General features: G+C 37.4%; 1 protein-coding gene across 1 annotated transcript in view; it reads left to right on the top strand.

Annotated features, from left to right (window-relative positions):
* The first annotated feature begins 3,850 nt into the window (after positions 1-3,850).
* zgc:77151 (uncharacterized protein LOC337153 homolog) overlaps positions 3,851-23,346 on the top strand; it is a 46,747-nt gene continuing 27,251 nt past the window's right edge. Inside the window, exons 1-2 of the mRNA XM_049591364.1 lie at positions 3,851-3,983; positions 20,346-20,498. Coding sequence (XP_049447321.1) covers positions 3,963-3,983; positions 20,346-20,498 — 174 coding nt within the window. The 5' untranslated portion in view covers positions 3,851-3,962. The remainder of the gene's footprint in view (positions 3,984-20,345; positions 20,499-23,346) is intronic.

The following is a 23,346-nucleotide window of genomic DNA, read 5'->3' as shown; positions in this document are numbered from 1 at the left end:
CCCAGTGTTTGGATGCTGTCATTACAGGCTGATGTGTGTCTCTCTACAGTATTTTTAACCCACGCTGTGCTGACAGAATGTGCTCCCATTACAGACACAAATGTTACTGAACAGTCTAAAACAGCTATAACATAATAATAATAATAATAATAAAACATTTAATACATTTATCTTTCAAATGGAAAAAATGAACCTGTCGAGAAAACAGACTTTATAACTTGCAACATAAGGGCACGATCACACATGCCATGGCGATATTCATATTGAATGTGAGCTGTGCTGGATGTGACCGTGGATGTGTGAGGAGAACTACAGCATCTGAGATGGAGCCCATGGGTGCCTCATGATGATATAAAATGGGGAAGCAAACTTGGAGAGACACATAATTGGCGGGGGGTCTGTATGTAATTACAAATAAATTTCCTGAATTTCTACACCACCTGCACCAGCCCAGATTAGTTAGATTGATGGTGTAGAGAACATCATAATAACTGGGTGGACCCTGAGAAAATAAGAGAATAATCACAATAATCACAGTGGAGTTTACTGTGTGGCCCCCAGCTGAAAGGGCCCAAGCATTAATAGACCTGTTAGGATATTCAGATATGAAAACTACTGAATCATGTTATTATTCTATCTCATTGTACCCCAAAATAACTTACAAAGCTCCCTTAAAACAAGCAACTTCAGGGGAAACTATTGTACCGATGCTACTGATTATGTTGCAGATTCAGGTTTGTACACATAAAACAATGCATTATTTTTATTATTTAAGTTTTCAGCATTGTATAAGAATGAAAAGCTTCACCCTGAACAAACTGTACGTAAATTTAAATACATCATGCTAATAAAACAACTCCTGACTGCAGGACTTGGACTTCAATTTTTGCTGTTCACATAATAGTTTTACTTAAGTAAGACGTTTTGGGTTCTTCTTCTTCTGCAGCTGTCAATAGTTGACCAACATTCCCAGTTAGAGAAATGGTGAAAATAAAGTAAGACTGTTTGTCTGGGGCCCCAGATCCCCAAAATCACTGAATCTGCCACTGTAAACAATAATGAAAGCACAGCGCAGAGAGGCTGCATGAAAGGACAGATATCTTGTACATCACCGTCCTTGTATGCAGATATGATTCCATCTAAAGTCTGACTAAAACTGAAACTAAAACAAAGTAGTCTACAAAGTTCTCAAGAAGTCACTCTTGTTCTGTTAATTCAGGCAGTTTGGTGCTTTGAGGAGAAGCTCTCACTGCACTGTCAGTCTGCTCTAATCAATCAGCTCTGTGATCGGTTATCAGGGTGGTCCAAAAATATGTTTGTTTTTACTGGCCCGCTTGTTTTTGTCAGTTGTGTAAAATTGTAAAATTATTATTGATATTATTGATATGGGCTGCTTAAATATAATCACCTGATTGCAGGGACTCTATGAGGATATTTATTTTTAAAGAGGAAAAAAGTGGGGTCACAAAACCATAACATTGCTCCCCCTAATTGAATAAAGAGGATGCATTTGCTCCACTTGCTGCATTGCTCAGGCGCCTATGGCAGGGCCCCAGTTATGCCTATGAAAGTTGCGCATTAAGCCAGGAAAGTTTGAGTTCTTGGGTGTAAAACCACATGGGTCTTCTACATCATTGGGCTCACAGAGCAAATGCAGCAGAGTCTTGGTTGGCGGGGTGGCTACTAACTCTCACAGGCCAAATGGCTAACTTCCTGTTTAGCGCTGTGCTACAGTGAATTGGGATAAAATGATTTAATCGTGCAGCTCTTCTAGACTTTTTAAATGTTAACAAACTAAATGGATCAAGTCCCGATAGTGAAACTAATCATTTTGCAGAAGTTCTGATGCTCAATAATGTATCCACTAATTTACAGACGTCTCTTTCACTGTGTAAGTTGATGGGAAAAAGTATTTTTGGGCCACATGGCATCATGGGATGGACCTGGAGGGTGTGGTTACACAGTTTGGCCACAGGCCCTCAGAAGTGTGCTGGGCTTTGAAGTCAATTAGTAGTGGCCAAACAGTGGAATTACAACTCTCAGGTCCTTCAGGTGATGCCATTGGGCCCAAAAAGACTTCTCCATTAGACTTTCATTGAGAAAGGGAGGTCTGTAAATCAGTGGATATCTTTATAAGTGTTACAGCCTCCTCTAACTGGCTTCACTATCAGGATTTTATCCATTCACTCCAGTAACATTTGGAAAGTCTGGAAGATTTGCACAATATATATATATTTTTTATCTCCATTCAAGTTAGCAAAGTGCCAAACCAGAAGTTAGCTGCTTGGCTGGTGGAAGTCCCTGGTGCGCTTGATCTCTGGGTCCAATGATGCTGAAGCAGTGCTGATCGTCCAGGCAATTTTATACATGACAGTTAACTGTTTTTGGCTTCACTGGCCACTGAACAACTTTTCATAGGAATGAACGGGGTCTCACCTCCAGCACTGTATTGATGTCTCTTTTAAAGATTATTTTTTTGGGCTTTTTGCCTTTAATTGACAGGACAGTGTGAAATGGGGAAAGAGAGAGAGAGTGGGGGGATGGCATGCAGCAAAGAGTTGCAAGCTGGAATCAAACCTGCGACCGCTGCAGCGAAAAAACCATAACAGCATTACCTCTGTACATGGGGCGCCAGCACTATCCACTACACCACCAACACCCCATGTACTGATGTCTCTTAATACATCCATGTGTGGCCACTATGTCAAATTAGTATCTTCTGGGGGGCCAGGATGTGATGCACATGGAAAGCTAGCTTCCTAGCTAACAAATGAACGTTAGCAAGCGAATACAGCCAAAATTATATTATTGGTATATTTTCCATTTTCTCTTGATTCACTGCCAGCCAGGCAGCATCTCTCAAAGCCTACAATATCAGCGCTTGGAAAACTACAGCCAAGGACAGACAAGTGGGGTCAACCACACACAGGCTAGGCTACCTCTAGGCTAGGCTATTGCTGGAGGCTACGACTTTGCTGGTCAAAGTTCTCCTAAGGTGTATTCCACATGATGCAACTTCGTGATTTTGTTGTGCTACTGAAAGTGAGTGTTTTATCCGCCCCTTCGCTGGCATTGAATGGAAGTGAGAAATATTTGTTAATTTCGCGCATGAGTGACCTTGCCCTAAATCAGTTTGCTTTGTATTGCTTTCAATTGATTAGCCTTGTAGATTGACAGAAAATACATCAGCTACGGTTCTGACAATCAGTCATTTTAAAGAAAGAAAGAAAAATCTTGTCGTTCTAGCTTCTCAAATGTGAATATTAGCAGTTTATCTCAATATAAATTAAATATTTCTGAAAGGAGGATATGGTTAACTTACAGTATAGGCTGGTTTGCATTTATAAAAATCAGATTTGGTCAAAAAACAGTGGTGTAATGTTCTCCTACTGCACTCAAGTACAACTTTAAGGGAGGGCCTACTTGTAGGACTCAGCCTACTTAACTTGAGTCTTTGCTTCTCATGCCACATTCTGCTTCTGCTCCACTACATTTCAATAGGAGTAAAATAAACAGTGTTGATAAAAAAAAATATATAAGAATTATTCCAAGACAATAAATATCACAAATGGTCAAACAGTTCCACATCCCTGCACACACCCACACACCAAACTAGAAGCACTTTTTTCGCAATTGTGATGGTATTTTGTCAGATTTGATTTATACCCCCTCTCGTTTATAAACCCCGCCCACACGTGCCGCGTAACACGGAAATACGTCACACCACTGAAGCTAAAGATGCTTCAACTGCCGTTTCACTGTGACTTTAACATTAAGTTGTACTCTGTGGCAAACTTTGGCCACACCTAGATCCTGTCCCATTTCCACACACACAAAAAAAAAAAAAAAAAAAAAAAAAGAAATAGCCTTTTTTTTTTTTCTGCTGGTGCGTTTGTTTGTGTGACGGCGAGTCCCGGCGGTGTAACCGGAGAGGGGCCTCAGAGAGGGAATGCAGGACTGCAATGGAGCACAATGCAATACAGGTAAAGCCGATATAATTTCCAAATAAATGTCGATTAATAACACTTGCACCCGGCCGCGTTTTTGACCTGTTGATGTGGGGAATATTTTAACCGTGTGTCGTTGTGAATTGAAGCCCAATATCGCGTTTTATTTCATTTAGTTTCACCATGTCGTATTGATTGTTTTCCCATATCACCCAAACCCAGGCACCGAGAGTTGCTCTGACTGCAATTACAACTTTATTCAACCAGGCTCAACTTTTTTTTCCTCCAGAGGTGGAAAATAAATCGCTGATATTTGTATTTTCACGGGAAAACAATCGGCTTTGACGCCGAGCTGTCGCCTCGTTTGATATCGGAGACTCAGCCGTTAAATTCCAGTTTAATATTTCTGATATTTTCGCCGTGTTAATGATTAATTTCTTTGTGTGTCGTGTCGACAGTCTCAGCTTCTGCTCTGGCTACCAACCCCCACCCACACTAACAACACATTAGCTAAATAAAATTAAATTTTCTGGCCGTTTGCCTGCCTGAAAATATCAGGAAACTTTTAAGCTAGTCCACCTTTTTAACAAAAACTAGCTAGCAGCGAGTCGTTGCATCGACATTTTTTCATATGTGAACGCAGAGTCGCCAAATTAATTTCCACACCGACGTGATATTAAAGATTGAAATATGTTTTTTCGGCAGAGACTAGGTGGAGCAGCAGTAATGTTGCTTATAATAGGAAGCATATTGATATTATTATCAAATCCCTCCCGACATTTTGTCTCCGGCGTAATTGCCACAGTTTAAGGAGGAATGTTAATATTGTGTGTATGAAGGGGAAATGTAGAGTTTGTGTACTTGAAATAGCGAAGATTAGTCCTGCTTAAAAAACCCAGGAAACATCCAGAGGACACACAGCTTGAGCAATGTGGGCTTTTAGTCGAAATGAAAACATTATTTTGACAGGAATCCTTCATGTGTGGCGTGGGATATATTTAATATTCCAGTGGTGGCAGTATATTTTTATAATATCTCTGTTTTGAATATTAATTTATTGCAGTATTGAGAGATTTTCTCCCAGTGGTGAACTTGTGAGCTTTTTGAATAACAGGATATACCCAAGGTCAATACTGTGTAGACTGTGTGTTTGGATTTAATTTATTTATTTATTGTCTAAAGCAGGAGACATTTTATTATTAATATTCGTCGGAGGTTTTTCCCCCCCTCTTCCTTCCCGTACTGAAAACTGTGTAAAAAAAAATTCTCACTGCATTATTCCCAGAAATATCACGAGAACTGACGTAGGCAGGGTGCAGATTAAGGGTTTCCATCTTAAAATTCTTGTGTGTGTGTGTGTGTGTGTGTGTGTTCACATTTTAGACAGAGGGCTGCCTCTCAGTGCTCAGATTATATTATGTGGCTTTTATTTTCCTGCCTGCTCAGCCCTGCCTCGTTTCCACCGCTAGGCTGGAGCACTGCTTCAGCTGGCCCTCCCCCAGGACTACAAAAAAAAAAAAAAAAAGATATTCATATAACACTCCTATAGTGCATAATAGTATGTTTATGATACACTCTGCTCACTTGATGGTAACACTTATCATTTGGTCTGTCTGTAATTTAAGTTAAATATATGTGTAATCATTCTGGGGCTAAAACTGTGTCTGCAAAGCTGAACAGTAACTTGATCTCACTGTGATGTCGTATGTTTCCTTGCTTTTCCTGCTTTTACATTTGTGTAAGCTAATATAGGCTTTGATATATACACTGTATATAACAGTACTATAACAAGTGCTTAAAGGCTTTAAAGATTAGTTGATGACAGGAGGTATAATCAATATTTTTAATTGATTTTTTTTTTATAATCGATTAATAATTTTTTAAACAAAAATGCCCAAATTCTTTAGTTCCACTTTCTCTAATTTGAGTTTACAGGACATTAGTCTTATTTTGTTGTGTTATTTTTCCTTACTCATATACGCACACATAACTGGAGCAAGTCAAATTTTTGATTTTTATTTTAAGCAAAAATACCTCAAATTTTCTGGTTCCAGCTTGTCAAATGTGAGTTGAATAGTGAATTTATTTAACTTTGTTGTAGTGAAGTTTTGTCCTGCTGAAATACCTACAAATAACTAGACCGTAAACTAATAATCGAACAGGTGATTTACGAAAAGTAAATGGGCAACAATTTTGACAATCAATGAACCATTTTTTGAGCAAAACTGCCCCAAATTCTCTGGTTCCACCTTATCAGATGTGAACATTCACTGCTTATCTACTTTTACATGATAATAAATGCGATATTTTTGTGTTTTGAACTTCCGGTCAGACAAAACAAGTCAATTTTAAATAATAAGTTGCAGCTGTATAACTTTATGGCTTTGCTCTGACTTGATATAGTGTATTCTGTATCCTGAACTAATAGGCTGCTCTAATAATCTTGACACATGGGCCTGTGTGTTTCTGTATGTATAGCTGTTAAATATCCTTATAATATTAACTTAAATTCAATTACCCGTGAATAGTTTGTCAGTAGAACTCAATATTGTCCTGATCATACATAATTGTATTCCCTTATGTGTCACTGAGTATAATAATCCTTAAAATATCGTACAGTATCATTATAGGGGCGTACAGTGGCGCTGTAACTGACCTTATGGTATCCCTTTACTGAAGTATTACTATCATACACTCATACTTAACTGAAATATTCCTATGACTGGTTTAATACTATGTCTGTATTACTCAGTGGTGTAGTAATCTTTATCATAATCTTATTTTATCACGTCTAATATTGCTTAAGTATTAGAGTGTGGCTCACAGTAATCAGTGGAGTAATCAATAATCAGCTTCATTTGGCATAATAGTTGTCTTAGTCCTATAAAATTACTATAATGTGTAAAGTTACCAGAATATGTCTATAATATACTTATCATGGTTTATGTTGCGTGTGTAGAGCTTAGTGGTGATTTTTATCTTACTTCGCTCCATTCATTCTTCGTCTTCGTCCAAGAAAATATTTTAATGTTCCCTTTTATTATTCTTCTAATGTCTGTTTGATTCTCACTTAATTATATTCCTTCTCATATTGTCAACGAGTACAACAGGTCAGAAAAAAATAATTCTCCCAAAGTGGCTCACATGAATCATTGGACAATATATTTTGCTTTGTGGTATTGCAATCCTTAAAATTATCTTGAGTAAACCTACAGGGGTTAACATTGTGTCTGTGGAGCTAAACTGTGATTTTAGGCTAGATTTGTTTTATTCTTCCTCTTTATTTCAACTTATATACTTATAAATAAGGTATAAAAATCACTTAGGGACCAATTTGTTGTTTATAGTACTCGATATTGTTTTATCCGTACTTAATTATAGTCCTCTTGTTATTGCATGTGGTATAATTATCCCTAAAAACATCTAAAATATCCCTGTGCTTTTTTTTTATCCCAGTGTATAACTATAATATTTCCTAAAAAGTTTGGCTATAGTAGCGGCAAACTGCCATTAGGATATTCAGCAGGGATTTATCAAATTAAATGTTAATACTTTGAACATTAAAGTATATTTATAGCACCTTTTAGTATCTCTGTGACTCACTCATGAGTATATAGAGAGTTAGTTACTCTGTAGGCACTTTATCTCAATTAATCACTCATTTATCTCTAAGATACATCTGTAATATTTTCCTATGGACTTAAAATGTACCTCAGGGACTGAGTACTGAGTTTGCACTGAATATTTAATGATTATTTAGTCCTGTAGTGTCTTTATGATAATTCTTTAGGGACTTGCAGCATGTTTAATGACTTTATTCCACATGGTCTTCTTTTAATCTTGCTATATGGGGTTTATATTGTGTCTGAGATGCCCTGTTGTGATTTTTTCTCCCTGTATCATTATTAGAGTCTTGTTATGGTTTCACAGGGACTCTGTGTTCGATTTCATCCTCCTGTGGTTCGATTATTTCACTTCCTATAGCAGGATATAGACTGAGTATGACATTCAACAGTGACCTTGTCTGTTTTAGTCATAGTCTTTCTTCAGTTGCATCACTGCCATATTTCTTTTAATTCAAATATAATGTTCCTGTGGGGACTCAGAAAGTGTCTGAGTGATAGTGAGCTTGTCTCGCTTGGTGTTGTTTTCCACCAGTGTTTTTAGTATCCTACAGTTTTCCCACAGGGCCTTAGTTTAGAGTGTGTCTGTGATACTTCATAGTGACGTAATTAAACATTACGCCACTGCATTACGTTTTGAGGTGGCCTGTTTTTAATTGTTGTGGTATTGATGTCGCTGTGTATAGCTGATATGTATATTTTCTGCTGTGACATTTATTCAGTATCTTTCTAAAAATTGATCCTGGGCCTGCTGCAGCTGGTCTGCAGAGCTACAGCGGGTGGGGGAGGGTGGGAGGAGGTTCTGCCTGTGGTGGGTTATGGGTATTGGGTGGGGGAGGGTGTGCTGGGTGGGGTGGGGGTTGTGGATGATCAACACAGGAGTGAGAATTTTAGAATATTCTGCATTTAGGCAGCAGGCGGGAGGTGAAGGGCGACAGAGGCAGGCAGGAGAGCTGGACGACTGGTTGTTTTAGAAGCAGAGTATTTCTGGTGCAGAAAGAGCAGCTAATACAGTATGTGCATTTATTTTGTGAATCTTTATGACCCATCTATCATGAGTAAATGGATAGCAGCTGCATAGGCGGATACACCCTGAGCTTATACAGTACAGTAGGCCTTTTATTTTATGTGGATACATTGAATGTGACCTGCTTTATTTTAATTCACTACATATGAGAAATCTTTCACGCACTTAAAACTGTTCAGGCATGCTTCATTTAAACATTAGAGCTGTAACAATTAATTCATTAGTGGTATTATAAGAAAATTAAACTGCAACTAATCTGATGATTTATTCATCTATTTAAAGTAGAAACTTCAAACATTATGTGGCTATGAGATTTTGTTGCTACTCTTGGTTTATTATTTTAGTAAACCGAATATTTTCGCACCCTGGACTGTCGTTCTGACAAAACCAAAATCTTTTAATAAGCACTTTTGAAAGTTTTGGGGCATGTTATGATCAATCAATCAATCAATCAATCAATCAATCAATCAATCAATCAGTAATGAAAATAATCATTAGTTGCCACCCTAAACATCATTTTTTGGTACCTAAGTGACATGGAAATTAATTTTATTTAACATTTAAATAAACATCACAAGTGATTACTCAACCAGTTGATTAAAGCCCCAGAAAATTAATCTGCAACTATAACTGCAACACAGATAACTGATATTTCACTTGTCTTTTTTTCATGTATAAATGCCAAATGTTATCCACTCCCAGTTTCTTAAATGTGAGGATTATTAATTAATATAATGAATATAACAAACGACTGTTCTGCCATTTAATTTCTTGATTAGTCAATTACTTGTCTTGACCAGAAAATGAAAAACATCTTGCTTTGGAACCCGACAGTTGCGTCTATCCCCCCTCGCTTTGGAAAGATATCCAGCGGCCTGAGACGTGCTGGGCCAATGAAATCGCAGCGGTTTATCTAATATGGTGCGTGTTTAAGATGATGACCATAAGGAGTAGTGCCAGCATCTTCGAAAACAACCAAGATGGCTGCAGCTAATCTGGAAGCCACTTTTGCACAAGTATTAAAATCAAATGAATGTTTTGTTAAAAGAAGAACAGTAAACTGCGCTTTACAGCTTTAGTTGATGTTCAGCACACCAACTTATAAAATACTTGGCTCAACTCTGCACGCTGCACTCTGTTTAAGGTGTTATTCTTTCCTGCTTGCTTTGCATGAGTCTGGTTACTGGTCACTCAGCGCTACCTCACATGTAAAAACAATCCATTGATACTGCCCCTTAGAAATCAAAAATGAAAAGAGACTAATTCACATTAGGCTAAAAATGATCCATGAAATTTCCCAAACCCCAAGATATCATCTTTAAATGTCTTGTTTTGTCCAACCAATGGTCCAAAAGAGAGTTTGCAGCCATACTATCATAGAAGTTTTAGAAGAAGAGCAAAGAAAAGTTAATTCACAAATCAATTATTAAAATAGTGTCCAATTTATTTTCTTTATATCCACTTAGTTAATCAACTAATCGTTGCAGCTTTAAGCGGAACATCTTTAAGTGTCAGACTGTTCGTTAAATGAAACTAAACATTTGAAGATGTCGCCTTGGGTTCTAGGAAATCATAACTTTTTCTGTCTCTTTATTTCTTCCTATATTCTAATGTTTGATAGTCAAAACTTTTAATTGGCAGATTTTTTGATAATGAAAATAATCGTGAGCTGCGGGTCCAAATAAGACAAACTTTAAATAGTAATAACTGCCTTGTTTCAGTGCTGAGAAATATTTAATATTAAGGGTCATTTGCAGCTTGTATGTTGCAGCTGTGGGGCTGCATATTATGTTTCATGTTAAGCTGTTGTAATTCAGTCTTTTCTCGCCTCTAACTCCAAACAGGGGATTACAGAGGAGCAGAGGCTGCATGATGGATTCAGTATCAGAAAAACAGCAGCATTTTCATGGCAGCAGTGTTTTCTTTTAGCGCCGTAAAAGCTGGAACATCATGTCTGCTGTGTTGCACACAAAACATCTTGTGTGTGCATTTTGATTTATCTTAAATCCATTTTAATAATTTCAGATTATATTTGAATTTATACATTTATTACAAAGTGAAAAGCAGATTGCATTCAAGGATAAGTCTGGTGATATTCTGCATTTCTCTCATTGTCAACACAAAAGGACCCGAAAAACAAAACAAAACACTGAACGTAGCTACTAACAGGTATTGTGTGTGTGACTCAAAGCCTGATAAATCGTACTCTTTATTGCCATACAGCTCCACTGTCGTCCAAAAACTAATAAAAACACATCAACGAGCCACATGGTTGCTCTGGATCACATGTTTGTGCATCACTCAGTCCCAAATACACTGTCCTGCTGCCACAAATACTCACCACAGCACCAAGTGTGGATTAATCCACCGCTGAAAATAGTCCCAAACAAATGCACTATTTCCTAAATTAGTGTGCCTTTTAAAAAATGAAGGCATGTATTTGTGAGCCATTTCAAAGAATAAGGTCTGACGGGCTGCATAGCAGCCTAACACACTTTTGCTTTGGGCTTTTTGTGGGTTCAACAATAAGAAAAAACATAGATTAACACCAGACTTATCTATTAATGTGTTCAGTTTTTTTTGTTTTTACATTGACTCTATCATGCGTCCACAAGTCCTGTGTGATTGTTGGGATATTGTAAGGTTCTGCCTGGTCTGAAGGCAAACAAAATTTATAGAAAAAGTAGTAGCAGTAGTAAGTAGGGTTTTTTTTTAAAAAAAAATACGCCAAAACTGCATGTCATGCTTCCTTTAATGTATATTTGCTGGGTTTCTGTCTTCTAATCTTCTCATCTTAAGGTTTTGGACCATTGGTTGTACAAAAAAGACATTTAAAGAAGTCATCTTGGATATTTTTTTTATATTTTCTTACATTTTATTGACTTAATCAATTAATAGAGAAAGCAATCAGCAGATTTGCGTGCAGTGAAATGATTCAAGACTTTGGTTCTTTATCTGGACTTAATTAGTAACTGTTTATACAAAAACAAATGCCATGTTTTTGCTAAATCTCACTCTAACTTTGACCTAAATAACTTGACTTGAAGCCCCAAAAAACTGAACTGAAACTTTTGTCAGATGTGACCTTTGGTTTAAACAGAAACATGATCTACTGTCAAGAAAACATAATCCAAATTTGAAACAAGGTGGTGATTATTTTTATGTCTCTTATTGTTTAACATCTTAATGTCATTATTAAAAAAAAGTACGCAAAAATATTTTTAATAAAATGCACTCAATAAGAGTGAAAGTAAGTTCACATTGTTTGATTTTCAGAATGAGAACTGGATGTGGATGTTGTGGTTATCTGTAAATGGTTACACACACTGCTTGCTGACTGAAGCTGTGTCTCAGGATCCAAAATGGCAGCTCACTGTCCAGAGATTATTATTTAGGTCATGTACTTAAAGATTACAAGAAGGAGAAGGTGTTGTGTGTTAAAAAAGTCGGGCACTGATGGGTAAAAGGTAACCATTTTAGTGACACACCATCAGGCCTCTCGCAGCTTTAAAACAGCCTTGGAATCATGAAAAACTGCCTCCATTTCTAAGGTGTGTTTAGTTTTATGTTATAGCTCTTTTTCCACAGTGTCGCAGGCTCGGGGCTCCTCACACTTCCTCTTACAAAACAGTGAAATCAAAGCTGCAGGTTTATCCACCCAGCAGCAGCAACAGCAGCAGCAGAGGCAGTATTGGCTTTCAGATGTATGAGCCCACTCGAGGTGTGCTCGATTTATTGTTCAAGCCGTGTAAACACCCACCAACAGCAAACATTAGCTGCTTGTGAGGTAAGACAGATCAAGTGCTCCTCATCACTTCCAGAGTGTAAACACACAGGAAGCTCCATGTAAATTGAGCTGTAGATTAAATAAAGACGAGCTCTGCATGAGATTAATTTTTGCCAAATGGCACATCCGCCATTTTGGGGACAGAAAGGTTTCGGTCATTAACACCTTATTAATAGCTATTAAGCCTTTTAAATAGCTGACATTTTTAGAAAGCACAAGTTTGACTTTTTACTATGTTTTAAGGCTGCAGCCAACGATTATTGTCATTATCATTTAATAGGTCAATTATTACCTCCGCCAAGGAGATTACGTTTTCAGTTTGGCTTGTTTGTTTGTTTGTTTGTTTGTTTGTCAGCAGGGTTACAGAAAAACTGCCGGTCCGATGTTCATGAAACTCGATGGAAAGGTTAGGAATGGGCCAAGAAAGAAACCAATAGAATTTTGAGCGTATCTGAATCATTGAGAGGCTACACAAATAGTTTTTTCTAGTTTTGTTAACATTATGAAATAGGGCATTTGGCACTGGCAGGAGTTTGCGGTCACTGAATTCCTTTGGAGTTTTTCCTGTTGTTCCATCAGACAGCTTGAAATTTTTGCATGTGAACTATTGCAAGTGAGTATTAACAAAAAGTTAAATATAGCAGCTTCATGTGCAGTATTCAACAGGTTGTCTGACAGCAATGCCTTTGTAAGACCTGTAAGACAAAATGCTGGATGCGTCAGTGTTTACAAATGTCCAACGTGATGTCATTAGATTGCTTGTTTATTTCCCCAAAATCCAAAGATGCTCAGTTTAGAGGATGAACACAGCCAGAAAAGCTGGAACCAAAGCAGTAGTTTTCTTTGACTTAAGACATTGATTTGATGTGTCAAAATTGTTGCCAATACGTCTACTGTCGAAACCATGTTGAATGTGTTTGGGCTGCTTCTAACAACTATTTCCATAACGCAGTGATCAGTGTATGAAAATTTGTCTGTTCCACTTTCCGAAGCCTCAAAGAAATTCTGTTTTATATTCAATGATGTAAAACAGAAAAGAAGCTGCATCTAGAGAATGTTTGGTGCTTTTTAAACCCCGAAATAATCAATCAATATAATTTGATACTTTTTTTTCAGTTGTATATAATGGTAAACTGAATATCTCTGGGTTTTGGACTGTTGGTAAAACAAAACAAGAGTTCTGAAGACTTCATCAATTTTATTGACCAAACAATTAATTTTCTGCCTATTAACTAATTTTCCTACTTTTATTTCTTATAATTTTAGTTTATTATTTATATTACTATTTTTTAAACGTTCTTCTTCTTATTTTCTTTTATCCAAATGCATAATATAAAGTGAAAGTTCATTCTTGAGTTTGGAAACGTTGTTTATCGAATTAATTCGTTTGAAAAAAGGTAATTATTAGATCTGGAGATGTTTTAATTTCCTTTGTTTATGCAGAATTAAGAGTAACACTGACGTTTTTCTTCAGATCAGTAAGGGAAACTGAGATCAATAATGTTGTCTTAACACTGCCTCACTTAATTTAACAAGAAGCTGCATTAATGGTGAAGTATGACAAGGTTTTTTTTTTCCTGAGATTAGTTCATTAAGTGCTTGTTAAAGGGCACATTATAAACCTGCATGCAGCCAAATTCTCACAATTTAAAACTCTAAAATGTCCCCTTGTTGTTTTACTCTATTTATTTGTACCTGAACAAAATAAAACAAAAACAGGAGAAAGAAAAACCCACACAGTTTCAAAACATCCATCTTGAAATGGAGGTATAAACTGGAAAAATGAAAATGGAGGTTTAGTCACTGAACACCCACTATCTCGTGTGCAGATGAAGCTAGTCATACTGCTGTTGCAGTGTCTGTCAAAATACTTCTAAATGCTCATTTAATAACACAAGACTCAATCAGAGTCTTTGAAGTAGAAGAGCAAGATTTTATTTTACTGGGAAGGAAACTGCACCAGTGTCAGCTCTGTGAAGAAAATAAAGATTTTGGTATTTTGTCACGTTTGTCAGTTATAGAAGTGAAAGCAGCAGCACAGTTATAGTGAAGTATTTTTATGAAATTTAGTTTAATTCTTGTCAAAATTGCACTAACTTTTGTTGTGTTTTGTTATCAGAGCTTCTGTAGTTTGTAATTGACACTGTAAATTTGTGATATGATAATGAGGAGGTTTTATAAAATGAGACTAAAAGGAGATATTTGGGAAGAAGTCAAGAAAGTAAGCCTTGTCTGTGGACCTGTGCTGTGCCTGAACTGATTCAATCAATTAAGCTAGTCAATTGAGAAGAAATTAAGTAATAATAATTTGGTAATTTAGTAAATTGGTAAAATGATTAATTAAACAAGAGCACCAAACATTTGGACTGTTGATTGGACAAAACAAGAAACTTGAAGATATCAGCTTGGATTCTTGGAACTTGTTAGGGACATGTTTTATTGTATTGACTAAATGATAGAAAGAAACAAACAAACATATGAACTGACACTGACAATAACTGATAGGTGTAGCCCTAACTTTCAACCTCATAAATTATACAGAGATAACATTGTTTTTTTGTGTGTGTGTGGTTTTTATTTAGCAAATCAAAATGGACAGCAGCTGCTTAAAGCATTTTTTAACTGCCCAAATCTGAGCCCAACACATCAACATGACAAAGCTCTGAGCAGCAGACAAGTTGTTTTTGCAGAGTTACTGCCATTAATACAAACTCAACGCAGTTTCAAAAGCAAAAGCCTTTCACGAAATGAGGAAGCATCACAACTTTTGCTATAAAGCACTTGCAGGAAGTGTTACGAGGGGGTTGACATTGATAAGATTTTATTGATAGCCTAACAATATAACATAGGATATTTACCTTTGAAAATGGATGTGCCTCTTGGTTGGAAATGTCGTGGTACTTGAACTTAGAGTGTGACTTTCTGGAATATAAGCCCATGTTGCTTAGAAGGAATGTTTCGGCATATTACGGGTGTTTCCTCCTTCACTTGAAATGGTTATTTTACAGACGGTACAGCAGCAGTGAAATCATCTTTCTTGGTAAAATGAAATGACTCCTTCTTGTTGCAAGTGTCCAGCAGCGTAGATGTATGAGTTTGACATAGTTTTGCAATGCGTAACTCTAAAGGAACTGATAAACTCGGATGCATACAATTCCAATGGATCCGACAATTTGGACCTTGTTCTCGATTCCCATCCCTAGTAATAAGTTTGCGCCACTGGGTGCAAATTTGCTGCCACCAACATAGAATTACTATTGAAACCTTTTTTATTCAGGGCTAACACTCTGAACATTCACATTTGCAGGAGTGCTCTGTTTACAAGGACATACGAACAATTAGTTTGGAGAATTAAAATATGATAAATGAATTAAAACAAGGACAGAAACGTCTGTTAAAAATCTCTCATCCAGCTGTTGGTAATGTTTGAATAATTTAGGTGAGCTGTGAAAAGCTCTTTCATTCATTTAAAAGGTACTATGTCATTAGTGGTGTTATTCCTAGAAAAGCGCTCGGTATCGATTTTGAAATTATGGGCTGATACAGATGTTTTTAAAAACAATTCAGCTGACACGGATACTGATGCTTTTGTATTGTTTATTTATTTGTTATTTATATCCCCCTTTTGTGCCAGGGAAACAAAGAAATCTACACTGTAAAAAACTGACATGTTTTAAAGTTATTAAGCCCTTCATTACTCTACTTTAGGATGAGCACAAATTCAATCAAACAAAATTCATGGGACAGCCTTAAATACAACCTTTCACATGAAAAACATCTTTAAAAAATGCTTAGCTTGTATCATATGTCATATTTCCCTCTCTAATATCTATTTTATATTGCTGTGAAAACAACCTATTTCTCCTTTAGCTGTATTTATTCAAGTTTCTCGCCAAAACCTACATTCTACTCTATTACATTTAAGTCATCATGACATTATAATTTACCTTCACCCAATACTAAATTTAACACAGATTCGTTATTCACAATGTAACATTATCAGGGAAACAATAGGGCATGTTCCCTGAAGCAACAATAGTGCATTTACTGCTTCCTTTTGTCCTGAAGGAATCCCAGGGAAGATCTCTGTTCGTCCCAAACATATTTTCTATTGTTTAGGGGGGACAGGATGCCGGCTACTACTAGCAATCTCGTCACACAACAGTGAGATCACACAGTCATTGTATTCTTCTTGTACCTGCTTATTAATTTAATTTAATTTGTTGCCATCAGTGAATGTCATGTTAATTGCCGAAATGCAGATGGCAGTCAACAAGAATATCAGCCGATACCGATGTTCAGACGATAAATGGATGCATCCCTAAAAAGTACTTAAATTTCAATACTAACTTTACAAATGAAAAAAAGGCAGTTATGTTTACGCATATAGGATGAAGGTGTGTAGTTTATATTCTTTGATGTAGCTACCTTCAGTAATAAAGGCTCACACTGTGATGTAGCTGTAGGAATGAAACTGACACGCCAAAGCAGTGATGAGAGTTGTAACTGTCAGGCTGCAGGACCCTCTAATGAGATCTGACCTGAGGGGGGAAGGTCACATAACTTTCTGCCACACTGTGCACATAACATAGACATTATGTAAACATTTTGAACTTAAAAGCGGAGTGCTTGTGTTTCATAGTTGCTCCAAGTTTTGATCAAATTCAGACTATAAAAGTCTCAGCTCTGTGGGATTTAGTTCTTGTAAAAGAACAACAGGAAACAACTCAGAACAACAACAAATTTACAAGTTGGATCCTCTCCAATACATAACAGATACTGAATGATTAACTACAGCTGATGATTTTATGACGAATCATGTGGCCTTCATGCTCTGCAGCTGGGTGAAAGCAAAAGTTAAACAGCAGAATCATTTCTGGTAATTCACCCTTCAATTATTGATGTGTTTATTTATTTATCTAACACACAGGGGTGCACAGGCAAGTGTGACCGCTGTGTTGTAGTGCAGTGACAACAGGAAGTTAGCTGCTATTTTGAAAAGTGAGCTGTTATGTATTTTTTTTTTTTTTTTTTTTTTTTTGCATGTTCAGAAATTAAACAGATGTAACCTGGAAAAGAATTGCAACACAGATGATTGAGATCATACAGGTTTATACATGTCTTAATCATCAGGGGTTTTTTCCATCATAATGCTGTAGATCATTGACAGTGAAACACTGGTAGTCATTTATAAGAGCAGGCGTCACTGCATTTGGAATAAAAAGCTGCAACACTATTTTCAGCTCAGTCATATCTGAATATATTTTGAGTCACTATCAGGGGCTGCAGATATGCCTCTGCCATGCTAAACAGTCTGAGGAGTTAATTTTTAACATTACCTCTCCAGGTTGTTTAATATATTACAGTATCCTGCTCCCAGTGCTGTTTGTACATCTCAATATACTGCAAGATGGTGCAACTGTATCGTCAGAGGTGCTGATGCCAGAGGTGGTTTCTGCAGAATTTATGGCTTGAACACACCCTAGAAAAGTAGGGAGGACACTGCTGGCTCCATGTATTTAGATTTTAATTCAATAGTTTTCATCTCTTAGGTATTTCCCCTTTGAGTGCATGAAAATAACAAATTATAGAGGAGGATGAATTTTAAATCAACTGAGAATAAACCTCTAAATTGGTCATAGACCTAATTTTATTTATTATGTAGACTTCAGGTTTTTCAGTGTGTCAGTCTGACAGTCCAGCACTTCATTTGATTGTTGATTAACATTTGATTAATAACTATGAAATTTGATCCAGATTTTTCATCAAGCAGCAGGTCAAAATGTCCACTTGTACCACACTTTAATCAATAAAAGGATACCTCTAAAATTAGTGACCAGATGTCTTGTCAGGCTCAGCAGCACTTAAGGCCCTGACACACCAAGCCGATGGTTGGCCGTCGACCAAAGTCGGGCCGTTGGTGAGCGTCTGTCGCCCTAGTTTTTGCGGTGTGTCCCGCACCATCGGCAGCTTTTTGGCCGATTGAGCATGTTGAATCAGCGGCTAAGCTTGTCGGTGAGAGAGATCACTCTGATTGGCTGTTGAGGTTTTATTTCCTCGCCCCTGTAGCGAGTGAATCTGCCTGTAGTGAAACCGGGGCTAACCGGAGCTTCCTCCTCAGGCTCCACTTCACTCAGATGCCCCACAGACCCGCTGCTTCTTCCCACTTTAACCTGAATAACAAACTGGAGCTAGCTGGGAGCGGCTAGCAGAGCGTTAGCTGCAGCATGACCGGAGGGAAGCGCAGCCAGTTAGCCTCCGCTAGTCTCTGAGCTAGCCCCGGCTCTCCATTTGGATCCAACCGGAGCACCGAGCCCTGGTTTGTTATTCAGGTTAAAGTGGGAAGAAGCAGCGGGTTTATCGGGCAGCTGAGTGAAGTGGAGCCTGCGGAGGAAACACTGGGACTGTCTGGATGTAATAGTCCGTGGAGGTGCTGCGGTGCTCGGCTGCACAGATAGGAAACCCCTCGGCTGACAGGATGTACCACTCTCTCACTCCGCTCTCTCCCACGCAGGCGCAGAACGTACGTGCCACTTGGCCGTCGGATGTAGTCCGTGTAGTGTGTTCAAATGCAGCTGACACAGGGCGACGTGAGGCGACGTAGACGATGCAACAGTTGGCTTTTGTCGCCGCTAGTTCTTTGATGTCGGTTTGGTGTGTCTGCACCTTTAAAGATCGATGCTAGCATAGCATGCTAACATGCTAATAAGTGTCTAGAATGTTCCACTAACATCCTCGTCGTGCGTCATGCTTTAGTGTTTTACAATTTTAACAAAGTTGACAACGATCAATTTTGTAGCATAGAAAGAAATAAAGCTCCTTAGAAGCAAGGTTATTACAGGTAACTGAAAATAATAATAATAATAATAATAATAATAATAAAAACATTTTAGTTAAATGAAATAAAAAACAAGACTTAAGAAAAGAAAAGAAACTAACAAACAATATTGTGTACTTCCAAAACAAACTGATATTAAAAAAAACACAGTAAATGTCTTCAGTTTTTATCATTGCTACTTTGGTAAAATTTGCCAACACAACAAGCATGAGTAGGCTTTGGTATATCTATGTGACTGTGAGTCAGTTGCTTTCACAAAGTGTTGTGTTTGTTGTAATACCTATTCACAACTCCTTAAAGCTTGCCCCTGTCTAATACCCCTATATTATAATTAAAAGACAAAACAAAGACTTGCTCTGAAATGAATAAAAACTAAAATAAAACTAAGCATTTTTAAACAATGAAAACTATTCTGAAAAGTACACCTGCTCTGAAAACCAACTGAAACCTAAGTAAAAACAATTAATTCCTCTGCTGTGAAATGTAACCGGTGTGGCAGCAGTGTGTCAAATTCATCCACCAACGCTAATATCTAATTTTACCTTTTCTAACTTTCAAGGTTTGAGACATGTCTGAACTAGTGGCGACCATTCATTGACTTCTTAGTGTGTTGAGCTGTGGCATTTAACTGACAAAGCTCTTGAGCTGGTGCAAAATGTTTTTTGGTTAAGGCTGCTATAAATGATAGAAATATGAATTGAACAACTGTATTAGATTGTTTAAAAAACTTACTGTCCTATCTTGTGATATACTGTGTTATTATAAATGTCACCGTGATTGTGAATGAGATTTTCTCACATATGAAACATGATTTGTTCTCCTTTAAGTTGATTTCAATTTTCTGTTACAGCTCTAGGTTTAAAAAATATTAGCTTCCTCATCTTTTACTTATTTCCTTATTTTTAGTCTAGTGTTATTTTATCAGGAAGCTGAGATTTTACTCAACCATAGCATGTTAATTCTGTCCCTGGAGAATGATCACAGACCACAAATTTACTCTTACAAACCTCTTCCAGAGCTGAGTGAATGCCAAACTCTAACCATGGAAATGCCATGGGTGCCTGTTGAGCCACACAGGGGCCATTAACACTTCCTCACCAGTGCTGTCTTGTCTCTCTCTCAGTGGTTGGGTGCCCCCTCCTGCCAGCGAGGCAGCTACGCCTTCTATAAGTCAGTGAGCAGCAGAGCTCAACCCGAGGGGCCCGTCCAGGTATGGAAGCTGGGGGAGTTTTACTTCATCCGGTGTGGACCACAGGATCCTGTGTGCATCGCAGAGGTGAGATTACCTGCTCATATGTTAGAATAAACCTTCTATAATCAACTGTTTTATAATGACAACACTTTACATGACTGTATAATGTTAAAGAGTTTTATACCTTCTTCATAATGTTTTTTCCAGCCTGCAACTTAACTGTTTCGCTTCATGCAAACTGCTCTCATCAGTGTTGTTTTCAGGTGGTGCAGGCATCAGTGAATAAGATGTAAAAAGTCACTGTACACTACCTGCTCAGCAGCAAACAGCAGACAGACACAGTTAGCTGGTTAACACAGTGGAGCATGTAGCAGCTAAAGAGCGAGATATTTCCCTCAGGAGCTGGTAGAGACCAAGAACAAAACTAAAATACAGTGAATGCTGGTCTTAGATTCATCAAATGGTCACAAACACGACTTCAGATGAATGCTAATGTTGCTTCAGATGTAGCTGGTTGTGTAAACGCAGCTGTTGTAAATAAATTTGCCATATGAATCTAACAAGGTGATAATATTTCAAATATTTTGTTGACAGCTTGTTTCAACTGCCCACAAGTTGCCAAAAAGAGTTATAACAGTTTTAAAATGATGTTTCTCAGTCATGTGCATAGAGGTCCCAACCTTTTGTGTTTAAAAGTCTGGTAACTGGACGATGGCTGATTAAAAGACACAACTATGAAGAGACAATTTGTAGCTGCTCAGTCACAATGTGGGAGAAAAGATCTTAGCGTATCCTTAAACTGCCACAACGTTCCCAAATAAAGCCTGTCTGCACTTTAGACTTAAGACTTTAGAGACCTTCTTTTCATGTCATTGTGATTATTAGAGCTGAAACATTTGTCAATTATTCAATTAGTCTATTAAACATTTTGTTTTTATTCTAAACATTACATTCCAGCTTCTCAAAGTTAACTGTTTATGTCTTTTCTTTGTCATATATGATAGCTAACTGAATATTTTTTGAGTTTTAGACTGTTGGTCGCGCCAAATTTGTAGTTTTAAAGCTTCATCATTGGCTCATGGAAGTTATAAGAAGCACTTTTTCCTGTTTCCTGAAGATTCATTGATTAACTGGGGAAAGGAACGTCAGATCAACAGCTAATGAAAAAATGATAATGTTAGTTGTTGCTTCAAACTTTTTTTGTTTAACATCTTGATGTTTGCATTATAACTCTGTAAAGGTGACTAAAAAGTGAAGCACTGAAAAAGGACCGATTAAAACAATTATATTGAAGCAGCAGCAGAGATATCCTGACTTTCAATACCTAGTAGCTCCATAAACACTGTATACTACACTTCCCATAATGCACCTTGACACAGCCATTGGTAAGACCCTGCCAGACTGATAAACAGCTGTGTCTTTCTGATTTTGTAGAAAACCCCTGCAGAGTCACAGAGGACATTATTCAACTGTTTTCACAGACCTGAGTAATACCGACTATAACGAGTCAGCTGATCTTGTTGCATGAAGTTGTTGCAGTGTCCCTTTAACTGTTGACTATGACTAACCCAAACTAAATCTACAGACTGAAGCCTAAATGGGTCATGCTGCTGCTCTCCTGCCTGCTCACATGAGCTATAGAAGACTAATAGTATGTTTTATTGAGTCTACATCCCACGGCAGGGCTAAATTTAGTCAATTTAGGTCGCACGCTGAAGAAGTGTTAATGAGATTGTATTTAGGTTGATAGTATTGTATTGACAGTGAGTGATTGTAATGGAGGATGTGAATATTTCAGGCTACTGCATTTGTTCGAAGGACAAACCCTGGAAAAAGAGACAAATTCCAATTTTGCGGTTTCATGACTCATTTAAACAGCTTGTTTTATCGCATTTTTTCTCTTATCATCATCACTGTTATTATTAATAATAATAATGATAATAGTGATATAATAACAATAATAATAAATACTACTACTACTAATGATAAAAGAAGATACTGAAGGGACAAGGTATATATATATATATATATATATATATATATATATATATATTAGGGCTGCATGGTATATGCGGTAGACGGTAGAAATGATATAAATTTGGCCCACGGTAGAGATTTGTGCTCTACGGTCCTATCGTCGATGACATCATCGCACCTGCCTCAGTGTGAAAATGGCTGCGAGCACAGAGACAGCGGAGCAAGAGGAGCTGGTTCACGTCCGTGATTTAGCGTAGCACGTGCAACATATGTTGCTGGAGAACTTGAGTGAGTGAGTGAGTTAATGAAGCCCCGGACTTCTCAGACTCTTTTAGCGACTTACCGCTCAGAGGGAACTCATTCAGTGTCTCCTCTGGCAGCAGCACAGCGTCTCTCCCTCTCCTCTCTCGTCGTGCGCACACGGGAGTTGGTTTTCGGCAAGAGAGTTTGTCATAAACCTTTGGTAATGTAAACCTATGTGACGCTAGGGGCTCCACAAAAAACTCCATATGTGAATGTGTGATAGTTGTGGTATCATAGCAGCCTGTCACAGGTTACAGCGTGATGATTAGAGGAGAAATGGCAGAGCATAAAGGTCCAGGTGGAAAACACACAACTCAGTAATTTAGGATTTTGCTAAAAGAAGGAAATTACCTTTTGATATAGATCCCAGGGGACATTTTGCACCATAGAGTACTGGGTTTTAATTTTGAATTTTGAGATCTGCATTCTGCACAATAAATGCTCTAAAAAATACATTATATCTTTGCTTTTGTTGTTGTTGTTTTTTTTTTGTTTTTTTTTTTTAAATCACTTTAGCTTTGCTAAGGGACTACAAAACCCATTCAGAAACACTTCTATTATAACTTTTACACTTAAATTTATACCGCGTTATATACCGTTACCGTGAAGGGATTCGATTTATACCATGATATAAATTTTAGGTCATACCGCC

Source organism: Epinephelus fuscoguttatus, linkage group LG12, assembly GCF_011397635.1.
Source record: "Epinephelus fuscoguttatus linkage group LG12, E.fuscoguttatus.final_Chr_v1".
In the NCBI taxonomy this organism is placed as follows: domain Eukaryota; kingdom Metazoa; phylum Chordata; class Actinopteri; order Perciformes; family Serranidae; genus Epinephelus; species Epinephelus fuscoguttatus.
Note: the sequence above shows the minus strand (reverse complement) of the source record. Positions and strands in the feature narration are given on the sequence as shown.